Source organism: Nesoenas mayeri (genome assembly GCF_963082525.1).
Source record: "Nesoenas mayeri genome assembly, chromosome: 2".
Lineage (NCBI taxonomy): Eukaryota > Metazoa > Chordata > Aves > Columbiformes > Columbidae > Nesoenas > Nesoenas mayeri.
Window position 1 is genome coordinate 159,998,233 of NC_137543.1, and position 21,094 is coordinate 160,019,326.

A 21,094-nucleotide genomic window follows, 5' to 3' on the forward strand; every position below is an offset into this window, starting at 1 on the left:
GAGGGAGAAAAAAAAGAAGAGGCAGAGAAGCAGGACGATTTTAAATATCCATCTTTCAAGACTTGCACATGGGGAGTCAGTTTCTGACTTACAGACAGATTTTGCCTGGTTCGAAGTCACAACAAACCCTCTGATTTAAAGATTAATCTACCACCAGCCGTTAAAATAGGCAGAGATGTGATAACACAGGGGTTAACGTGAGGTGTGTATACAAGTCCTGCTGTGATAAAAACAGAGGCAGTTAGACCTTTTGCTCTGAAAGACACTTCGGCACTGCCTGGAGATTCATTTTGTCTGCAAAATCAAGCATGTAATTTCCTTTCTCCCTGGCTCTCCCCTTCTGTCTCTGTCTCTGGCCAGTCCCGTGGCTCATCGGTGGCAGTGGCAAGTCTCCCTGGTGACAATCAGGACAGCCGACCTTCAGCAGAGCCATGTGAGATACGTGATCACTGCAGGACGTGGGCTAGGAAACCCCCAAATTGGCTTTTTTCCTGCTGGTTAGCAGGAATGCAAGAGAGCAAGTCTGGGGAAACCCTGAGAAACCTCTGTGTTTGAAAGTAAAAAAAAAAAAGTGAAGAAATATGGTAAACTTAAAAGAAACAAACAAACAAACTAAAAAATGTACAAACAACAAACCAAACAAAACCAAATCAAAACAAACCCTTTAACATCCAATCTGCATCCATATAAAGCTTCCAGCTTACTTGCAGTGTTATGTCAGATTTACATGGTGGTCGCAGAGATTAAAACTGATCCCTACCATTCATCAGTTAACACCAGCTTATGTGAGCCTGTGTAAATACGTGTGTTTGTCTGCACAGCCGTTAGGCTTGGCATCAGAAACACGATCCCCACGGAGCCAGCAAAAGAGACATTTCTACCTGTTTTTAAATAAAACAGCGCTACTTCAGTATCTAGAATGTGGATTTAGTTGTCACGTTTATTTACTACTTTCGGATGTTATCTGCCACCGGTGGAGCTGAGCGTGAATAACTTACCAGCCTGCACAGATAACTTTGCTTTTTTTTGTTTCAGTCCAGCTTGAGACAGAAATCCCGTAAAAAGTTTTCATTCCAAACCCTGTGCTCAGTGATGATACAGGAGTTAAAGAAGTGAGGGTAAAATTCCTGCGACACTCCTAAAGACTTGTAGAAGAATCTTAAAAAGCCTCTTAAAAACGGCAGCAGAGATCGAACGCTGTTAAGGGAGGGGAAAGGAAAAAAAAAAGGAAGAAAAAACTTTGGCAGGCATACAGTGCCTTACATCAATCTAGCAGTCAGCATCTATGTAGACGTTCTTTCCTCCTTTTGTGCAACACCCCTTCCCTCCTACAGACCACCCAAAACCCTATAAATAATCCAGGGACTGTATTTTTTCTCTAGATTTCTGTACAGACCTCAAAGGAAAAATATCAGGCAAGAGAAGGGAGAGAGGGAGAAGGGAAAGTGAGGAGGGGAGAGAGAGGAAAGATGGCTAGTGAATTCAAAAAGAAAATCTTCTGGAGGGCAGTGGTGGCTGAGTTCCTTGCCATGAGCCTTTTTATTTTTATCAGCATTGGCTCGGCTCTGGGTTTTAGCTTCCCAGTGGTGGGCAACAAAACATCCACAAGGTCTCAGGACAACGTGAAGGTTTCGCTGGCTTTTGGGTTATCCATCGCTACCATGGCACAGAGCGTGGGCCACATTAGTGGTGCACACCTGAACCCGGCTGTCACCCTGGGCCTCCTGCTGAGCTGCCAGATCAGCATCTTCAAGGCGCTCATGTACATCATTGCCCAGTGCCTGGGGGCAGTGGTGGCCACAGCTATTCTGTCAGGAGTCACCTCTTCTCTCCCAAACAACCTCCTGGGGCTCAACTCTGTAAGTAGAAACTTCTAATTCCTCCATAGGAACTCCTAATTCATCCTTATTTATTTATTTATTTGTTTGTTTATTAATTTATTAATTTATTATTTTATTAATTTATTTATTTTTAAGTAGAAATGTAACACCTGTAACCTATGTTTGTGCGTTGGGTGGGTGGTGGTGGTGATGGTGACCTCAGGCAGCCAAATGCTTATTGTAGCAGGGGATCCAATCTTGACTGATTGCCAGGGTTGGTCGTCTGTGTCACAGGGAACTGTCCTTTCTCCCCACTTCCTTTCCAGAGCTTTAGGACATTGTGGTCATGGTGGAGCACTAGAACAGGCTCACCAGGGAGGTGTCACGGCCCCTAGCCTGACACTTTTCAAGAAGAGACTGGACAACACCCTCAGACACATGGTGTGAACTGTGGGGTTGTTCTGTGCAGGGACAGGAGTTGGACTCGATCATATGGGTCACTTCCAACCGAGGACATTCTATGACCAGTTTTGCTTATGTTCGATTTTGTACATCCAAGTTACTGAAAGGTGCCTTCTGACACCAGATTAACATTGATATCACTGATAGTTGCATGTTCAAGTGATTCTGATGGTCTCAGGTAACGTGATGGTTAATGTGCATATAACAATGTTGGTTTTGCTTCTGTGAGTGTGGTTCAATATCTAATTAACGGTTTGTGTAACCTGATGGTGACTGCAATGAAAATCTATGGGAGCAGTGAGAGATGTGTAGCTAGAGAAACTATACCACCAAAAGTGTGAGCACTACCTGTTGCACTAGGCAGAGTGCTCAGATCCTGCCTGACACAGAATCCCAGCTGCACTGTCAGTGTGTTCCTCCCTTTGCTGTGCAAAAATAGGAAAACTCTTGAATTCTCAGGTGTAGACTGGAGAAAGTTATCAGGCAGCTGCATTTCACAGGGGTGTGGGTTTCAGCCCCATCCCAGCCAGGTGCTCACAGCTATTGACCATCACACTTCATAAAAACTGCCTGGCTGCAGCTCCTCCTCCTCCAAATGTTGACATTTTACTGTGTTATTGTACCAAAACAGGATTAAAAATGATAGATACGCTTTTAAACGTGAAATCATCCCACTGTCAGAGGTAGTCCTACAGCCACAGCAGTACACAGAGTACTATAAATGGAAATTCCCTTCTAGTCACTTATTTCACCAGATTCTGTTAAAAACAAGTAGTTCACATTTTTTTCTATGGCCGCTTTCTTTCAGAATATTTCTGAGTGCAGTTTGAAACTTGAGACTACTTGAAATCTTATGCCAATTAGAAATTGCAAGGGTATTTGGGACATAAAGCTGCAATATCTCTTCAGAAATCATTTAGGCAAAAGGGGAAGAAAGAAACAAAAAAGTTAAATTAGCAAATAAAGTAATGCTGTTGCACGCTGCGGCGTTACAGTTGATTCAAAAAAATTAAGCAGTTTTTGAAAACACATTAAAATCTGATATTAATAAAGTGATTCCTGAGCATCTTAAAATCATCCTCCCTTGTGTCACTCTGTGGGTTGACTACTTACCTCCCTTTAGCCTGGTGCCCACAGGTGTTCTATAGTGCCACTGTTCTGGAAATTTTGCTAGGTGAATCCAAAACATTTTGGGGAAGAAGAATGAATCATTTTATTAACTCCAGAAGGCTCTGGCTGTGTGTGTGATATGTGATCTTTTCCTCTGAAACCACTGGCAGAGGGAACTGCTCAACCACATGGGACAGGGTATCCACCCGAGTGGTTTCCTCGAGAGGTCCAACTGCCATTAAACATGGGAGGTCTGGTTTAAGTAGCACTTCTGTTTGGTTTTCCCCTTTTGCTTGCCACAAAATGCTTACAGCTGGCTCCTTCCTTTATCCAAAAACCCTGAAATTGTCCATTTATAAAGAGGGTGTAAACGATCACCCCAGACTCTACTTGCTCCTCAGCCAGTAACTCGCCGAGCTACAAAGATATAATTCAGAGCTCTGCACAAGGACATCCGAGAAGAGAATTGCCTGTGGGCACAGATGGAAAGATCAGGAAAATTAGGAAAGATCAATACAGTCACTGGTTTTAGTAAGCTTAGGAGACCACCTCATGAGTCTCAAAAACTGCATGTTAGGGTGGAAGCCTTGTTTCCCCTCCAGGAAGCTCTTTGGAATATAATCAAAACCATCATTTTCAAGGCCATCAAATACACTGTAGGTGAAAATGGATAGTGCAAGTCTCCATTATGCTGGTTTTACAAATCTGGCAACACTTTCTGTGCACAAATTAATAGATAAAATGGTTCCTAAACACTGAGAAAAGCCCCAGTCTCAGTTCTTTTTGTTGTCAAATACTCAAAATTTTCTTTCTTTTTTTTTTTTTTTTTTTATTATTTTCTCTTTCTCATCCAGTTATAAATGTTTTGGCTAGAGGAACAGTGGGGAGACCTCCCAAGGGTTGGGGAAGGCAGCAGCTGTTCTTCTCCCTTGCAAAAAGGAACTAGTGAGGAAAGCAAAACCATTCATTTCCCACTGACAAGCTGGGACTATATGGGGAGGGCTGAGGGGGTTCTGGGTCTGACTCCAGTGCCGGGGAGATGGGAGAAGGTCTGTCCTTGTGCAGAATCGATCACAATGGGGCATATCCTGAAACCACGGCCCAGCACCATGAGCACGCTGCCTCCTTCAGCAAACAGATGATAAGGACAAACCACAGAGATTTGCTTTTATGCCTTTGATTTTTAACCTGAGGAGAAGGAGGGGAGAGACAGAGCTGGAATCCCTGCCAGCTGCTTTGTCTTCCTGCCCTTCCTGTGGAAAATGAGGGGTAGATTCACTATGGAGAGAAAGAAGAGAAAGGGAGTGCTGTTTGTTTGACAAGGCTGGGAAGGCTTGGATGTGCATGACTGCGTCCTCTGTTCTGTCCCTCTCGTGCTCTTGGAGGGCTGTTTTGTACAGGAAAATACGTGGTGGGGGCAGTTTAATGAAGTCAGTGACTATCCAGTGTCCGCAGTGGATACTGGGTGGGGTTGAATGCCTGAACTTAGATTTATCCTGCCCAGCTGTAGGTCTCTCACTGAGGGACCAAGTGAGGAACCCACTTCCATAAGTTCCTCTCTAGTTTATAAGAAGGAGAGACAACGGGAGGTACTTCAGCCTTTAGATCCACTGAGTTATCCTCCAGGGAGAGGCAGCTCTATTTTGGCATGATGAGGCTTCAGGTTTGGTACATCTATTAAGTACCCAAAAAAGAGTTGGATGAATCTGTCCCTTTTTTGTTGCCCAAAGGGAAACACAAGAAAATGGAGCACAAAAAACAGCCATGGAAGGTGCAAGGCTGAAGAGAAGGAAGGGAGAAAGAAAAAGCAGCATGCTCCTTTAACATGTTCAATATTAAGGTCTGTTTTATACCAAGACAAGCAAAACAGTCACATGTGATGATTTTGATCCAAACTTTAATGAAGTCAATGGAAATATTTTTAGTTATTTTGACTGGTTCTGAACAAGACATTCTGGGCAATATTCAGAGATGCATTTAGATTACCAAATCCTTTTAAGGTGCTTTACTTCCCATGTATTTTAGTACTGGTGTGGGTGCCACAGTAAAAACTTTTAGAATTGGAAAAGCTGAAAGAGGAGTATGCAGTGTGTTTGTTCTAAAAATTTAAATATTTTCCTTACATCATCTTGTATCTTTTTTTGGCAATTGGATTACTACATGCTGCAAATTTCCGTTGGGTAAAGCTATAACAATAGAGAATACCTAATCCAAAATGCACTCATCTGCCAGCATATCTGACTATTGTCTAGTGAGGACAGATCTGTAGTTTGGATAATGGGAGAAACTATTCATCATGGGCAGTTAATGACCAGTAAAGAGCTCAGGCAGGAAAGGCGGGTGAGAGGGGACTTCTGTACTGTACGGTAATACAATATTTGTAGCTCAGCAATGATTACCTCGAGAACTTTCATCAAGTTTTTAAAAGCATGCTGAAAAATTTCTTTAGTTCTGTTTTTTGTGTATGTTATTGTTTTTGTTTTGGTTTGTGTGTTTGTTTTTTTTTTTTTTAAATGAAAGTAATCAGAATTTGTAAAAAATGCAGACACTGCTTTACAATTTCATAATTTCCGTATATTAGCATACTGAGCAGAGTGCCAGGAAATGTGCCTCCTAAGTCTTGAGGCCACAATTTGAAAGCTATTTGAAAACTCTGCCTTGAAGGTTATAAAACAAATATTTTCTTTTAAAGTTAGAAGTGGATCAAAAATTATAGGCAAGGAAAACAGACCTGAAGATACTGTTGCTGAAGGCAGATAAAGAGAAAAGAAAAACAACCAAGAATAACAAATATAAGGACTTGGTTTAAAAAAAAAGTCAGTGTACTGAAAAATGTTTGTGCAACTGAAGAACTTTCTGGAAAAGCCAGAGGAGGTCTGTGGTTGGTGGATTTGGAGGTCTGGAGTGTTTTCTTAAGGCAGGTGAACAGTCATATAGATGCCACTCCTGGAGCATGGAAAGTCACCTGTTTCTGGAACACCGTTTGGATTTCCAGTGTTCTCGGCTGTGCCTCTGCCATTTACTGCTCAGGATGGTGTCCCCAAAGCTGGATCAGCTGAGGCAGAACTGCTGCACATAAGGATGCAATGCCCTCTGGTGATAAACATACAGCAGCCAACTCCAAACTCTTTCTCAAAGACATGGAGAAAGGAGCCTTTTTCTGTCCTAATTCTTCGTCCCAAGGCAATATCTGGTACTTTGAGATACCTTCCACTCTCAGCAAAGTCACGCTAAAGAATTAGTCCCCTTTCTATAAGTAATAGCAGCAGAGAAGCTTTGAACCCCTATGCTGGAGATGTTTTTGTTTTGGTTTGGTTTTTAGCTCTGCTCTTTATGTGTCATCCACCTATAGCTTTGTTCTGTTACTTGGGAAAAACGAAGGCTGAACAATCTCTTGTTTCCAGGGCACTGGAGCATAGGATGGAGCATACAGTGTACAGATACTTAGCCTCTGCAGGTCTATTATCTTACCTGTGGGGCTTCAGTGCTGGTGACTCTTCTCATGACAAATTTCCAAGGCACAGAGACCTCTAGTGCAAATGTAAAATTGTCCCCACACTGGGAGCTCCCTTTCATAAGGTTGAGACTTGCCGTTTAGTTTTTAATGGTGTGTGTGGTTCAGAAATGATTTTTTTTAAAATTTTTTTAATCTTGATATCCCTCACTTAACATTTCTATCTTTTCGAAAGATGCCGCAGAGGGAATCGTGGACAGGAATCACCAGACTCCCCCCACATTGGGTCCAAACCAGTGTATCCGTGGTGGCCCTCTGGCCATGGGGAGCGGGACTTGTATGATTGGCCTTGATGACTCATTGTTTACCTTGTGTTTCCCTCTCTCTTTGTGCCCGCACCCTATGAGTCTGTTCTCCTCCAGCCTCAAATTAAACAAAGCCGGGTTGCGTTGGAAGAACTTCCAAAATAAACTGAGAGCTTGACAGTGTGAGTGGACAACTGAGTAATGATGTTGCTTTTCCTCTGAGTCAATATGGAAAATTGCAGCTCCAGAGGTGTTGCTGGATGGACGAGACATGCAGCTGAGCTCCTGACCTCCAGCACTTATTAAAGATCCTTGGAGGACTTTTCTTAGTGCAGATTATATACTGCACCTTTCTCAAGTTTCAATACAATGATTTTTGTTCTCCTTGTCCCTCTGCTCTCCATATTTTCAATCCAATGTAGAATTCTCCCGCCAACCTTGCCTGTGCTGGAACATCTGCGTGCTTAAGGACTCGACCTTCTACAAGGGACCAGAAGTCACTGCACTTTTAGAGTGAGCGAAATGGTTCCTGTACATGAGATTGTTCCGGGATTTTTATTTCTCAACAAAGAGCACCACAACAATAGCTCATTATTCAATTTCAATTTTGCAGCAGCAGTCTTTTATGGCATGCCAGCATTGTATTGAATTGCATGAGGCCGGGGAGGTGGAACACAGGAAAGGCACCTGCTCAAAACTGGCCATAGTCTTGCTCACTTTCTAATGTGTTCACACAGTGACAGCAGAAACATCTGGGCTGAGATGTAAACCTGATGGTTATCGCCCATCCTCCAGAACATTTGAGGAGAACTGGGCTTATAGATCTAACTCTTATCTCTGCGCTCAGAAGTTATTTCTTATTTCCATTTTCGTGATGATTTGCTTCGTGTTTCTATAATAACGTAGCCGTACCCTGAAGTTTTGGCAAGGAGCAAGCAGGGATGCAACGTGGACATTTCTGGGACAAAGCGAGGCCCTCAGTGATTGTCCACCTGCACATCAGTCTTTTGGTGCTAGAACAGAAGGGTTCAAGGGAGTTTTATACCATGGCCTGTTTCTATGTCCTGAAGATCCAAGGATGACTAGTGCATTGTCTGAAAAATGTTCTGCAAGCCCCAGATTAAAGGTCTTCTTCAAATAGAAATGATAGAAAAGGGTGTAAAAAGGGTTATAACATAATGTTGCAATAGATCTAAAAATGTTATTAACTTGGTAGATTGGAAAACATAATACATTTGGTAACTTGGTTAATATTGTAATTCAAATGGTGTAATGCTGGGATGTTTTGGAGAACATTATTTTATTCCTCTGTTTGATCAGCTGTCAAACTGAATAGGATTAAGTATTAAACAAGGAAATTAATTTTGCCACCACCATTCCTGCCAGGTGAATAAACAGTTAAAATTATTTTCCTTCCTTACCATTCTCTGTATTAAGCCATATGTATCTGGATATTTCGTGTGTACATATCTTCACACCTCCACACATACACTCACACACCAGAGACAGATAGACTGAGAGACAGAAAGATTCTTCGGGTAAGGTAAATTCAAATTTCATTGCCTAATTTAAATTAACTAGACATTTAAAGTAAAATATCTATTAGTGGGTGTTGATTCTAAGTCAAGATCTGACATGGCAAGAGCAACAGTCTGAGAACAAATGGAAATTTCCACAGTAAACATGAGAATGAATATTATAGATCTCTTCTGGTTAGATTGATGCAATAGTAAAAACAACATATAAGATATTATAGTAAGGGTCATGTACTTCAGCAGATTTTTGGAACCTTCAGGTGAAGCAAGAGTGACATTTCTTTAATCAGGGAATCCTAAAAAAATATATCACTATCTGGACTGTATATATCTACCTTTAAGCAAAGCATTTTTAAAGCAAGGATACTAAACCACATCATAAGTACCAAGGGAAGACAAAATAGCCCTTGAAAAATTTCCTGTTTGCCTCAAGAGGAAATTGCCTGTTTTCTTTAGAGCAGTAGTATATTTTTGCTTATTTGTCCATTCTCTGGCTTAATTGAGAGAATTCAATAACAGAGAGATCTTTATCTGGTATCCCAATTGAAAATGTCAAAGAAATCTTCATTCTTAGAAAATTCTCCATTCCAGAGTCATGGAAATCAGATCAAACTGTTGTGCTTGAGCTCAGTTTCATAGGTAGCAAACTGCACGTATGCTATGTGTCTGCATTTCCTAGTTGCTCTATTTCCCTGTCTTTAAAATGTTGTCTCTTTATTTTAAGTATATAGAGACAGGGGCACAATTTTCATTGTGGGCTGATGCGGCACCTGGCACAATGAGACATCACGGTCTGTGGCTTTGGTCCTTAGTACCTCCAGATTAATATTAATACCAAAGTATATGCCTCCTGGAGGTTTTTCTGACCTGGCTGGGAGCAACATGTGGTTTGTGTATTTATTAACGTGCAGCCTGATGGGAAAGCACTGCTGTTTCTGGCATCCAGAGCCAAAGCTAATGCTGGTGTTTAAGTGCTGCAACTCTACTGAAGTCAGTGAGATCTGAGGGAGGCTAAGGCACAGCATTAACCTGTTAAATCAAATCTACAGGACTTGACAGGCATCCTGGAGGAAACTCTATAAACAGCAGGAGGGCAGAGATGAGTTCTGAAATCTCTGCAGGGGGTTTATCTTTTGGCATTTGAGAACTAGAAAGGGGCAAAGAAATCCTCTGTGTACTTTCCTGGTAGAGCCCTGTGCATCCCCGCTCCAGGAATCACTGAGAAATCCCACAGAAAACCAAACTTTTCCAGGACCTTGACACTAATTCTGTGCCAAGTGAAGTCGATGAATGCTTTCAAAGCAGAACTGTGGCACACGTTTCCTTACAGATATACACGCTTCTCCTGAAGTTAATCACGACTGCATTTGGACTGGGGAATTAATAAAGTCTAGTTTGGCTCCTTTTGCTTCCTTTGATAAGACTTCTTGCTTGATGAACAAGGTGGAGAATTGAAGGAGTTGGAATTGTTCCCCTAATTCTTGAAAAATCTGGTTTTTTCTCCCCATGGAAATGCCAAATCTTCAATGTTCTGCACAAGGCTGACTTTGTGAACTACCTCAAACTTGGAAAGTTTGAAAACTTTACAGGTTTGCTGGAGTGTTGGTCTAGAAGTATAAAATGAATATTGTTTCAGCACAATTGCCAACAACCACATTTTGGGGTTTCTGCAAATCCAGCCAGTTATTCCAGTGAAAACATAGAAAGGAAGATTCGATTAAGCTTGAAACTCACATATGCCCAAAATTCTCCATTGAAAGCCCATCTCCTTCTAGGCTGATAATACAGGGTCAGAAATAGCTCTGTGGTACAAATGAATGCTTCAGAAGTGTTATGGAAAATGAACCACTTACATGGGTTTTGCTGGGTAAAGAAAAACAAAACAAAACAAAACAGCCCACTATTCCTCATCCTCTGAATAGAAGTTGTTTATTTCTCAGCAGCAAGATTGGAAAAAAAAAGTTTCCACAAAGCAACTTTCCCACAGGCACATCAAAAAGCAGAAGTGTAAATGAGACAAATGGTCTATCTCTAGCTGTGCTAAATGGAAGGCCTATAGAGTAATTTACTTTACTGTCTGTCACTGGCCGCACATGTAAACTTTCTGTGCTCTGGTTTAATATAAATGAAACCATCACTCTTTATGGCATCCCAAGCTGCTGCAACACAAAGCCCTGGCTGGTTTCTCATCAGCCTGAAGACAGGGTGGGAGGAGAGAGGTTAGTCCTGTTCCTGGAGGGTGTCTGCTGTCCAGAGAATGGAAAATATGATTTGTGCCTTGGGAATTGAATGAATCCCCTTTAGAGCTCTTAAGGCTGTATTTATAGGAAGGATAATCTAGCAGAGCACAATATGTTTTGTCCCTAGGTTCTGCTGAATGCTTCTATTGTTGATCTAGGATACAATCCAAAGCTAATTCCTTGCCTCATAAGCAGCTTCTTCAGAGTTCTCCAGTCATATATATTTTCAGTGAAACTCTTTAGATCTTTGCCTGTCTCTACTTACTAAAGAAATTAGTCTATTTTACTCTCTGAATCTCTGCCACTCAAATAATGAGTATAGAAACCCAGACACTGTTAAATAGCAAGGAGAGAAGAGAATAACTGTAGTTAAATAGCTGGGGATAAAGTCTCTAAATAAATTTTGACTGTGAGTTAAAGGAAGTGTCATAGCTACAGAGATCTGGGAAAGACTTCCAGCAGAAGAAAGGTATGTTATCAAGATGGAATTTATCAAGTTATTTTTATGACATGAAAGAATGAGAAGAATCAGACAAAATGAGAGGCAGGAGAGTGGAAGATGATTGTAACGGAAGCTGGGAGATTAATTACTTACATTTGAAGAAGGTTGCATTAAAGAACTTTACTCAGCTAAACACTTAAATTATAGTTGCTATAAAGCAGTATAATTGATATTTCCAGTGTAGGGATGAAGAGAAGGACATGAAACATTTAAACTAATGTGAAGAGTTTTCCTTTTTTAAAAAAAATATGGAAAATCAAAGATGGGAAGTTTAAGCCAGAGGAAGAAAATGCAGTAAGACCATGAGATGACTTTTTTCTGAATAGTCAGTGAAATAAGTAGGGAAATGAATTTAAATTTGCTTGAATAATATGCTCAACCTCTTCCTTTAAGAAAAAAATGTCTGCCATGGCAGAGATAAACTAATAATATAGAATGCTGAAAACAGCAGTCCTGGTGCAAAATTTAGCTGTATATTTGAATTCATAGAATCATAAAATCATTTTGACTGTAAGAGACCCTTAAGATCAAGTCCAATCATAACCTAAATCTGGCACTAAACCATGTCTCTAAGAGCCTCATAGAGGTCTGTATGATATGAAGACATTGTTTATCGCAGCACAGGTCCTTAGAATGCTACAGTTTGTGTGGACAGGAGAACACATTTCTTCTCCTAACGCTTTAATAAAAGGTAATACTTTCATAGTCAGTCCACAACATGCTTCTCATTATATGCCAGCCATGCTCTTTCTTGGGTTCTGCAAAAGCTGCTTTACCTAGGGGATGGCTTGGATGTGCAAAGGAGAGAAGTCCCAGACATCGGTGATGTTTCGTGTGTCACTAAAGTGCTGTGGCTTAGCCTTTCTTTCTCTAAAAAAACGTCAGCCTGCATGACTTGCAATGAAGTGTTTCATAAGAATGGAGAAAATTTACATTCTCTTACTGAAAAGTAGACTCCTTTATTTGTAGAGGCCGCTCATTTTTCAAGAACAATGACAAACTAATCCCTGTTATATGAAAGCAATCTGGACCCTAGAAGGTACAATCCATGGCTAAAGGTTTGTTCGATGAGATGGAGCATAACACCACGTGATGAAACCACCTTGCATAACAAACTGTCTTATCCATATAACAGGAAACAGGTTTGAATGTGATACACTTTTTCTCCTAATGAGAAAAATATGAAGCCACTAGAGAAGTACAGAGTTAGGTTTACCTTGGGCCAGTTTAATTTCCTGTCCTCATTTCTCTTCTGAAGGCAGACAACCAATAAATATCCTGCTCAAAAAGAAAAAAAAAAAAAAAAAGAAAAAAGAAAAAAGAAAAAGGAAGGAAAAATATACTAGTAGTTTGCCCACATTATTGCTTGAAGCTGTGGAAGTCAGTCAGCTAAACATGGCAGTTAAAGGCACCCCTGAGAAACAAGCTTCTGTAGTTCCAATCTCCCAGCTGATGTTGTGGAGAAACAGAAGCAATGTTACTGGTCCAAAAACCAAAAAGCAGGTGCTCATCTCAAGTACTTACTCTCATGGTCATGACTAGATAAGGATTTTCTATTAATTTCACTCTTTGGTTTAATGGTCGTCATTTGACTATATTACAGGTCTCTTGGCTCACTCACCAATATGGATTATATCTATGTAGAACCTTCACAATGATGGATCCACCACCTGTGGCTCCACTATCTGCATATGTCACCAGTTGTTCTTCGACATTAGCTCTGCTGAGACATGGTAGCATTCAGGCAACTCTGTCACAGACTTTCCCACTGGAAAAACCTTTCCAAAGAACCAACATCTCATATGATGATTCAGGTTGGATGGGACCTCAGGAGGTCTCTAGTCCAACGTCTTGCTCAAAGCAGAGTCAGCACTGAATTCAAACCAGGTTGTTCAGGAGTGGCAGTAGCATTAGCAGATAAAACTAATCTTTGAATGGGAGATAGGTATTGTACCTCATCCCTACTCCCAGTGATGTAAAACAGAGGAGTTCAGCATGCCCCAAGTGCTTCTTTAGCTCCCAACTGGTTACAGCTCAGGAGTTTTCTGAGATGTGCTTCCTATAACTTTAGTGAATTCCAGTGGATTTTTATCCCAGAAACTTGTTCAGATGCACAGTGAACTCAGGTAGAAATATTAGTGATAGAATTCTGCTCACAGAAGCATATTTAGGCTTCTGCTTGTCATCCGTGTGCTATTACAGTCAAAAGCGAATTACTCAATGCAGCTTAAGGCAGCCAAGATTGATTCAGTTGATCAGATATATGCGATAACTCTCAAGTAACCCATTTCTTGGGTATGTTTCTGGTGCTTCTACTGTCAAAACAGTGACTTAGAAATGAAATCTAGTGGAACAATTCATGTGAACAAAATGAAGTCTAGATTGACTCCTATGGCGTGAGAAACTGTATGGGAGATGAATGTGGGCTTGTGTGTTTCATTTTAATTGTTCAGAGCGTATTGGTTCCTTAAAACACTGAATTCACTCTTCAGGCCTCAAAAGCCTGAAGTATGAAAAGCTTGGGGAATAACTGTGCAGTTCCCTGACCTATGACATTTTTTCTGTTGCCTTAATGAACATTATCTAAAATGCAGAACATATGAGAGTTATTGGATTGAGCAGCAGTGAGAGATTTCCCCGCAGATACATCAAGGGCAAACAAAGTGTCAGTCCACATACCCTGCTCACATATCTTCTTGTGACCACTGCTAAGCAGCCTACAATTTCAGGGAATAAAGTCATTGCAGTGTGGGTATAGTTCACTGGAAACGACCCCTTCAACCCAACACTACAGTAGAGGTGACTGTGTCTTATGTTTGAAGACATTATGCTATCTATTTAAGAAACAAAGAAATGGACACCTTATATTCTGGATATTCTCAGTAGCAGAATGCTAGATACTAAAGCTAGTGGTTCATTTTTGCCTTTCTTTGGCAGTCTCAGTAGTCAGGTCTCTGTAATGTACAGTAATGCTTCCTACTAGGTTCCGATTAAGCTTTAGAAAGCCTGAAGCTTCTGGATGTGGGTATTCTACAAAAATTCAAGATTTCATCAAAAAATCTGCATAACATATGGAAAATACAATGAAAAGGTAACCAACTCATGTTTCCTATGCCTACCTGCATCTGTCAAGAGCTTAAACCAGAAGATTCAAGAGGTGTAAAACGTTTCATATTGCATTTTTACCAGAGTAATGCCTGCAAATCCACTGTGACCAAGGATAATATAACTATACACACACACATAGATATGTACATTTTAGCTTGATCCTAGGAAATGCACCTTCCTACTATCTGTGTTATGCTTTGGCTGGGATGTGTTTAGGGTGGTGAAGGCTCGTGCTATTCCATGTGTCGCTGTATCCTGGAGGGTCCACACTGCTGTTGTCATGACACTATTGCTCCTACAAGTAGGCAAATACAGAATGCCCATGATACTATACTTAAATACTACAGATTCACAGACCACAGCAAACCAGAACATCCAAGGTTCACAACATTTTGGAACACGGCCCAGAATTCTTGCTCTCACAGTGGAACCTTGCATCCCCAGCAGGCTGCGTAAAATTATGTGCTAGAGGAAAGCAAAAGGTTTCCTATGATATTTCCAGGTTTTCTTCAACTCCACACAGCTCATCAATAAGTGCTGATTAGCGGAGCGAATGACCTCAAATCACGTCAGCTTTAAGATGTATTTTCCTGGAGAGAAAGGAAGAATATGATTTCCACCTCTTAAAGATAAGAATTATCACAGGTTTTAAAGACATAATTTTGCCCTTATTGTCTTCTTTCATAGAAGCTCTTCAAAGAAAGCGAAAGACTAATGGTAGGTCAGTGCTTACTTGTTTTAAATGCCAAGACCTTTTCAAATACTAACATCAATGTGTCACACTTCAGATCTGGATTATCTGGGATTTAACAGTTGTATTATGATAGAAGAGAATATAGTTTCATGCTCACTTTTGGGCACCTGCATTCCACTCAATTATTTTCCAATACAATTGCCTTTTTTATATATCAGTCCTGCATATTGAAGAACAAGATGTAAAAATACATTATTAATGCTTCAGATTGGCAGGTCTTAGAAATCAATATGTTTTCACTCTTTTTAATGTAACTTATCATATTTATGCTGGCTGAAGACTCAGGTGATATTTTTCAGTGCTTAGGAATTGGGTATTGTGCTGCTTTGTGACAGAGGAGAAACAAGAAAAGTGATGAGCACAGGTAGAAAGTGTAAGAGTTCAACTAAACATCTTTTAAATTGTAAAGTTATTCAAATATTAGTTTGGGAAAAAACCACAAAAACATATTTGAAGCATGATTTCCCATAGTCTCATTGTTATGGACAGGTCATAATAACATTTAATTATGCTGTTGTCACATTTGACCTAGCAATTCTTAATGCAGAGGCTATGACAGATGGGATAACCTACTGACAGCACTATTCTTGAACAGAAGTTTTGCAGAGTTTGCTTCCTACTCTGAGTCACTCACATTCTCAGTTTTGCTGGCATGTGTCCAAGCTCATGTTTCATCCTATCCATGCAAAGTAGTTACTTCTGCTTAACACCAAGTTATTAAGCTCAGATACAGGCTCGTCTTGTCTAACTAAGATACCACTGAATGTAGCAATTAGAAGAAGAATTCAAACTTTTTATAACTTTGAATGGTTTAAATCCACAGTTTCTCATTAAGCACAAGCTTCTAACAGTACTCCTGAAATATGACAGCATTTCTATTATATAATGTCCATTTCTGTGAATTACCATGGTTTTGGTAAGTTCTACAGCATTTACAATAATGGGAAACGAATTTCATTATTAGTAATGTGGTTGGAATATCTATGTCTGCCAGTATGAGTTTCTTCTAGAGAACCGGCTTTACTTCAGTAGGACATTGAAACAATTGCCCTATCAGGCTTTTAGGACTCATGAATTGTGGATGTTTTATTTTCTGGCTCCCAAAGAAACTGGATAGGTTTCAGTTCAAGTTGTAAACACCGACAAGAGATATTCAGTTGACTCTCAAATGATCTCCATTGACTATGTTCCTTAACTATCCAAGTTAAAGACACAATGCCAAACATCAGCTTCTAGAGCCATTTTAGATACCTTTGGTCTTCTGTAGAACTTCTATTACATCTGCCAGTCCCACATAAACACCATAGATATCCTGAAGTATTTCAAATAGCATTAGAGGCAGGTTTTGAGGCAATTGTATAACAGCATAGGTGCCTCAATATTCACGTGGAAATCTACCCATGGAGGTTGTGTTTTGTGGGACATTTCCACGTGAAGTCCCTGTTTTGAAGAATTCATACAGAAATTACAGAAAATAAGTAGTGGTGGGAGAAGATTAATGTTACTTGTCAATAGCAGAGAAATGTATTTTCAAGCTACCCAAAGCTATGCATTTTCTTACTGTCTGTTTGTCCCTTTCTGCTCCTGTCCATGTTTGCTTAACAATTATTGCTAAAGGCGAGTTGAGCAATGTTTAACATGACCACAGCATCCTCATTCACGGAAGCAATGAATAAATATCTCAAGGCAGCACAATTCATTTCTATGGGTAATCTCTATTGAAGGCAAATCTCTGGCTCTTTTGTTTCTCACACAGAAAACAATTATGTTCTCATTGTGTCTAGTGGTCAAGCATTCACTTTGGCTGGATGCAGCAACCATGCAACTATGTTATATCACCAGCAAAAGCTGATCATGCCTAGCAGTGACTGTTTCAAAACTGATTTCTGTTCACTTTGTTTTTGTTTTTTTTTTTTTTTAATATGTTAAGCAAAAGCAAGCTGAGGACAGAAATGGCTGTGTAGGTCTGTGTTTTCCTATTGAGAAACCAGATCCTGTGTAACTTTGGTTGATGTCAGGTAGGAATATCAAGTGATGTTTTCCTTCTTGTTTCCATGCAGCTTTCAGAGGGAATCAATGCTGGCCAAGGACTAGGTATCGAAATCATTGCTACCTTCCAGCTGGTGCTGTGTGTCCTCGCCACCACAGACCGGAGAAGGAATGATGTCTCAGGATCAGCACCCTTGGCCATCGGTCTCTCTGTTGCCTTGGGACATCTTCTTGCTGTAAGTTTTACCTCTCACAGTTGATACCTGCAATGTCCCACCACAGGATGGGCCAGTGAAGGCAGGAAGATGATGGGCAGGTGATAGTTTCTTCCTTCTCTTTCTTCTTCAGAGAATGACCTTATTTCTGCAATATGTGTGGTCCTTCTTTATTGGATCATATGGCAATAAGTGATGAGGTTGCACATCTGGGAGGAGCTGCTGCTGTGGGACCTGTTTCCCAGGTGGCACAAGAAAGGCAAAAAGTCTTTCTCCCTTTTTCTGAGAGTGGGTAGATTGAATGAAGCTGTTGTGAGCATCTGAACCATGTTGCAGGCTCCCACTTGCCCTCCTCTGTAATAAAGATGTCCCATGTGCATCAATGCCTTACCACTGGTTCTCTTTCCACCTTCCAGATCGACTACACCGGTTGTGGAATTAACCCAGCCAGATCTTTTGGCTCAGCACTGATTGCCAACAACTTTGAAAATCACTGGGTAAGTTGAATAAATTTGTTTAGCTTACAAGAGGCTCTGCATATACATAATCTACAAGATCAGAAACATTTAAACACATATCATTAGGACCAAGTCAAGGAGTTGACATTTCTATTTAATTTAAGAAAAACAATCTCCTTTTACTCCTGACCAGTCTGAGGACATAACAAAGTCTTCAAGCTGAGTGTGTATGTTCAAAGTAATACAGCAGATTTTCTTTGGTTATTTCACTTTATTTTTATTTATTTCAAATGCTTTAAATATTAAAGCCTCATTGCACAGAATCCTGTACAGGGTATTCTTTGTTTAAATGGATTTTGTAAAGTGCTAGTGCTTAATCTGGTAAAACGTAATTTAAGAAGGTTCTTAAGGAGGTTTATAAATGGAAATAGATCATCCAATGTCTGGAAACTAATAAAATGTTAGTCTTCTTAAAGTTAAGTGTCTGTTTATGTGTTTTCATGGATAAGTGCTCTGGAAACACTATAAATTTTAGATTACTCCCTGTGGTCAAATGTGTTTAAAATGAGTAACTACATGAAAATTTACTTATTTCAGTAAAGCTCAATAAGGAAGTCTAACATAAAAGCCCTAAACAAGCATGTGTTCTTAAATATTTACAATGCAGCTTGTTCCAGCTTTCCTTCTCATGTCTTGGCAGTTATCTGCATATGCATTCACAGAAATTTAGTGCTAGTACAATGGGTTGTGAAAATTTGGATACAGGTGCCATTTTAATCTGAAGAGTAAAACACAAAAAAGAGGACACTGGGGAATTTTGCCATTATTTTGTATTCAAACACCTTTATTGGGATACTAAGATAATGTAGCTTAGCTGGTAGCTAGTATTTTCAGGATTTCATAGAAAAAGTATTTTCCTTTGTAGAGAGAGAGAGAAAGAAGGAGAGATATGCTATAAAGCCTATTAAACCACTGATGCTGTTGAAGAAAAGATATTTTCAGACTCAGGAACTCTTTGGCCTTGCAAATCCCCCCAAATCATCTGTTATTTCTATTAAAATCAAACAGTCTATTAAAATACTTCTATTACCTCTCCCTCCAAACTTTGCTTGCCTTATGTGATTAGTCAAGTACAATTATAGTAATATCTCCAGCTAAATAGTAACTAATACCAAATTAAACTCCTAATGAGGTCTTCACTAAGAATTACTTTTTAATTCATCTGTCACTGAAAGCTAACAAGAGAATAGAATCTAATGCACTCATTGCTTTTAGAATTTTTAACCCTCTGTCAAATGTAGCTTGAGTAAGAGAGAAGTTTTACCAGTATATACCTATTTTTAAATATGAGGATTTGACAACATAGTCACAGTTATTAATCTCTGGGTTTATTGCCAACTCATGGTGAGAAATTCCTGGCTTCTTGCCATGCAGTTAAGTAAATATTCAGGTGATAGACTGTACTTTTAATGTTTTCACTGCAAATTTTGTGAAGAAAATCTTCAGAGAAGGTTTTCAGAACATCTTCAAATGCACTAGTACCTGATATATTGACTGGGATTGGAACTGTTTTTCAGATCTTCTGGGTTGGCCCAATCATTGGAGGAGCCAGCGCTGCCCTGATTTACGACTTCATCCTGGCTCCCAGAAGCAGCGACCTGACCGACCGCATGAAGGTGTGGACCAGTGGCCAAGTAGAAGAGTATGATCTGGAAGGAGATGATATGAACTCTCGGGTTGAAATGAAGCCAAAATAAAGAAGCACAAGGAAAAAAAGAAATAATACTTTGGTTTCTGAAGATTTTATCAGTGTTATAGACTTTTTGTAAACCAGCAAGCAGTACTTTGTTTTTTTAATTCAATATGATTTTCCGTTTTTTACCCCCAATCTTAATAACATTTTTATACCTGGGGTTTTTCAATTGCAAAGTCTTCAGGCCAAGAAATCATTAGACACTTTCATGTGAGCTAAATAAATTGGGCTGAAATTTAACCCATCCCTCACCACCACCAAATTTTCTGGTGTATCTAGCATGCGTGCTTCTCCCAGCACATCACTCAGTAATGATAAATAGTTTAAATGATCAGTGTCCTGAAAGAATTGATACCAAGGACAGAGAATCATCTGTACCAATAACGAGGGCCTTATGCTGGAAAAAATATTTATACAAACATGCAAGCCTGGTATCTAATGCCAACAATGCATGTGAAAAATTAAATCAAATCATTGCACAAAAACATTATTTGGAAGAAAAGGCCACTAAAATTACTTGTGACATAGAATTATCCATAATTTTCTAAACGGGTGATAATGTCTGAGAAAGAGGGACAGAAATGTTAAGCAGGGCAAGAATTTCCAGAGTCCTAGGATCCATTAAGATCTTCTAGAGTTTCATTCTCCCTGAACTTGAATCCAACTCATTGTGAGCAGAGAGAATATATGAAAAAAAACCCAAAAAACAAAAAACAAACAAAAAAACCACCCCTTTATATACATATAAATTCCTGGGAAGAACTAGAAACCAAATTAGAGAGTAGCAACCATGGTAACAAGAGCAACATAGTTCCAATATGTAAACAGGAACTGATTGTTCCTGTGACTACTCTGCTTTTGTTCATCTTACATAATTGAATCGTATGTTTTCAAACAAATCAGGAAAAGAAAAAAAAAGGCCTCTTTCTTCCTGACCCCATTCTAATAGTACATGCTGTGATATTCAGGGACAATGAACAGATATATCCACAATATATTTTCTAATGAGGGACAAATACATACCTGTGTGTAAGTCCATTTTGGGGGTTGTTGCTTTGTTTTATATATATATATATAAATGTTTATATATATGTTTTATACAGAAAGCGTAGTATACTGTTTTGTAAGAAAATAAAAGCATAAGACAAGTGGAAAGAATTGCAGCAGCGCTTTGCAAAATAAACGACACTGGAAAAGTAAAGAAAATTAACACTCTAAATGATGTGGAAGACTATTTTCTATTTTTGTTTTTGTGTGTGTGCTACTTATGATTTCCTAAGTAACCTAAAGCATTAGCTGGTCTTACCTACTAACTATAAAATATAGTTAAAGCAGATACATGCTGATATACTTGTTCTGCACTAAATATTTTTACATAAAAAATGAGGC

At 39.6% G+C, this 21,094-nt stretch overlaps 1 protein-coding gene across 1 annotated transcript; it reads left to right on the plus strand.

Moving 5' to 3' along the window:
• Positions 1–1,469: 1,469 nt before the first annotated feature.
• AQP1 (aquaporin 1 (Colton blood group)) lies at positions 1,470–19,709 on the plus strand (the record flags this gene model as incomplete). The annotated part of the gene is made up of 4 exons (XM_080340105.1): positions 1,470–1,859; positions 17,351–17,515; positions 17,911–17,991; positions 19,530–19,709. The coding sequence occupies 4 exons, from the start codon at positions 1,470–1,472 to the stop codon at positions 19,707–19,709; spliced, it is 816 nt and encodes a 271-aa protein (XP_080196231.1).
• Positions 19,710–21,094: the final 1,385 nt, after the last annotated feature.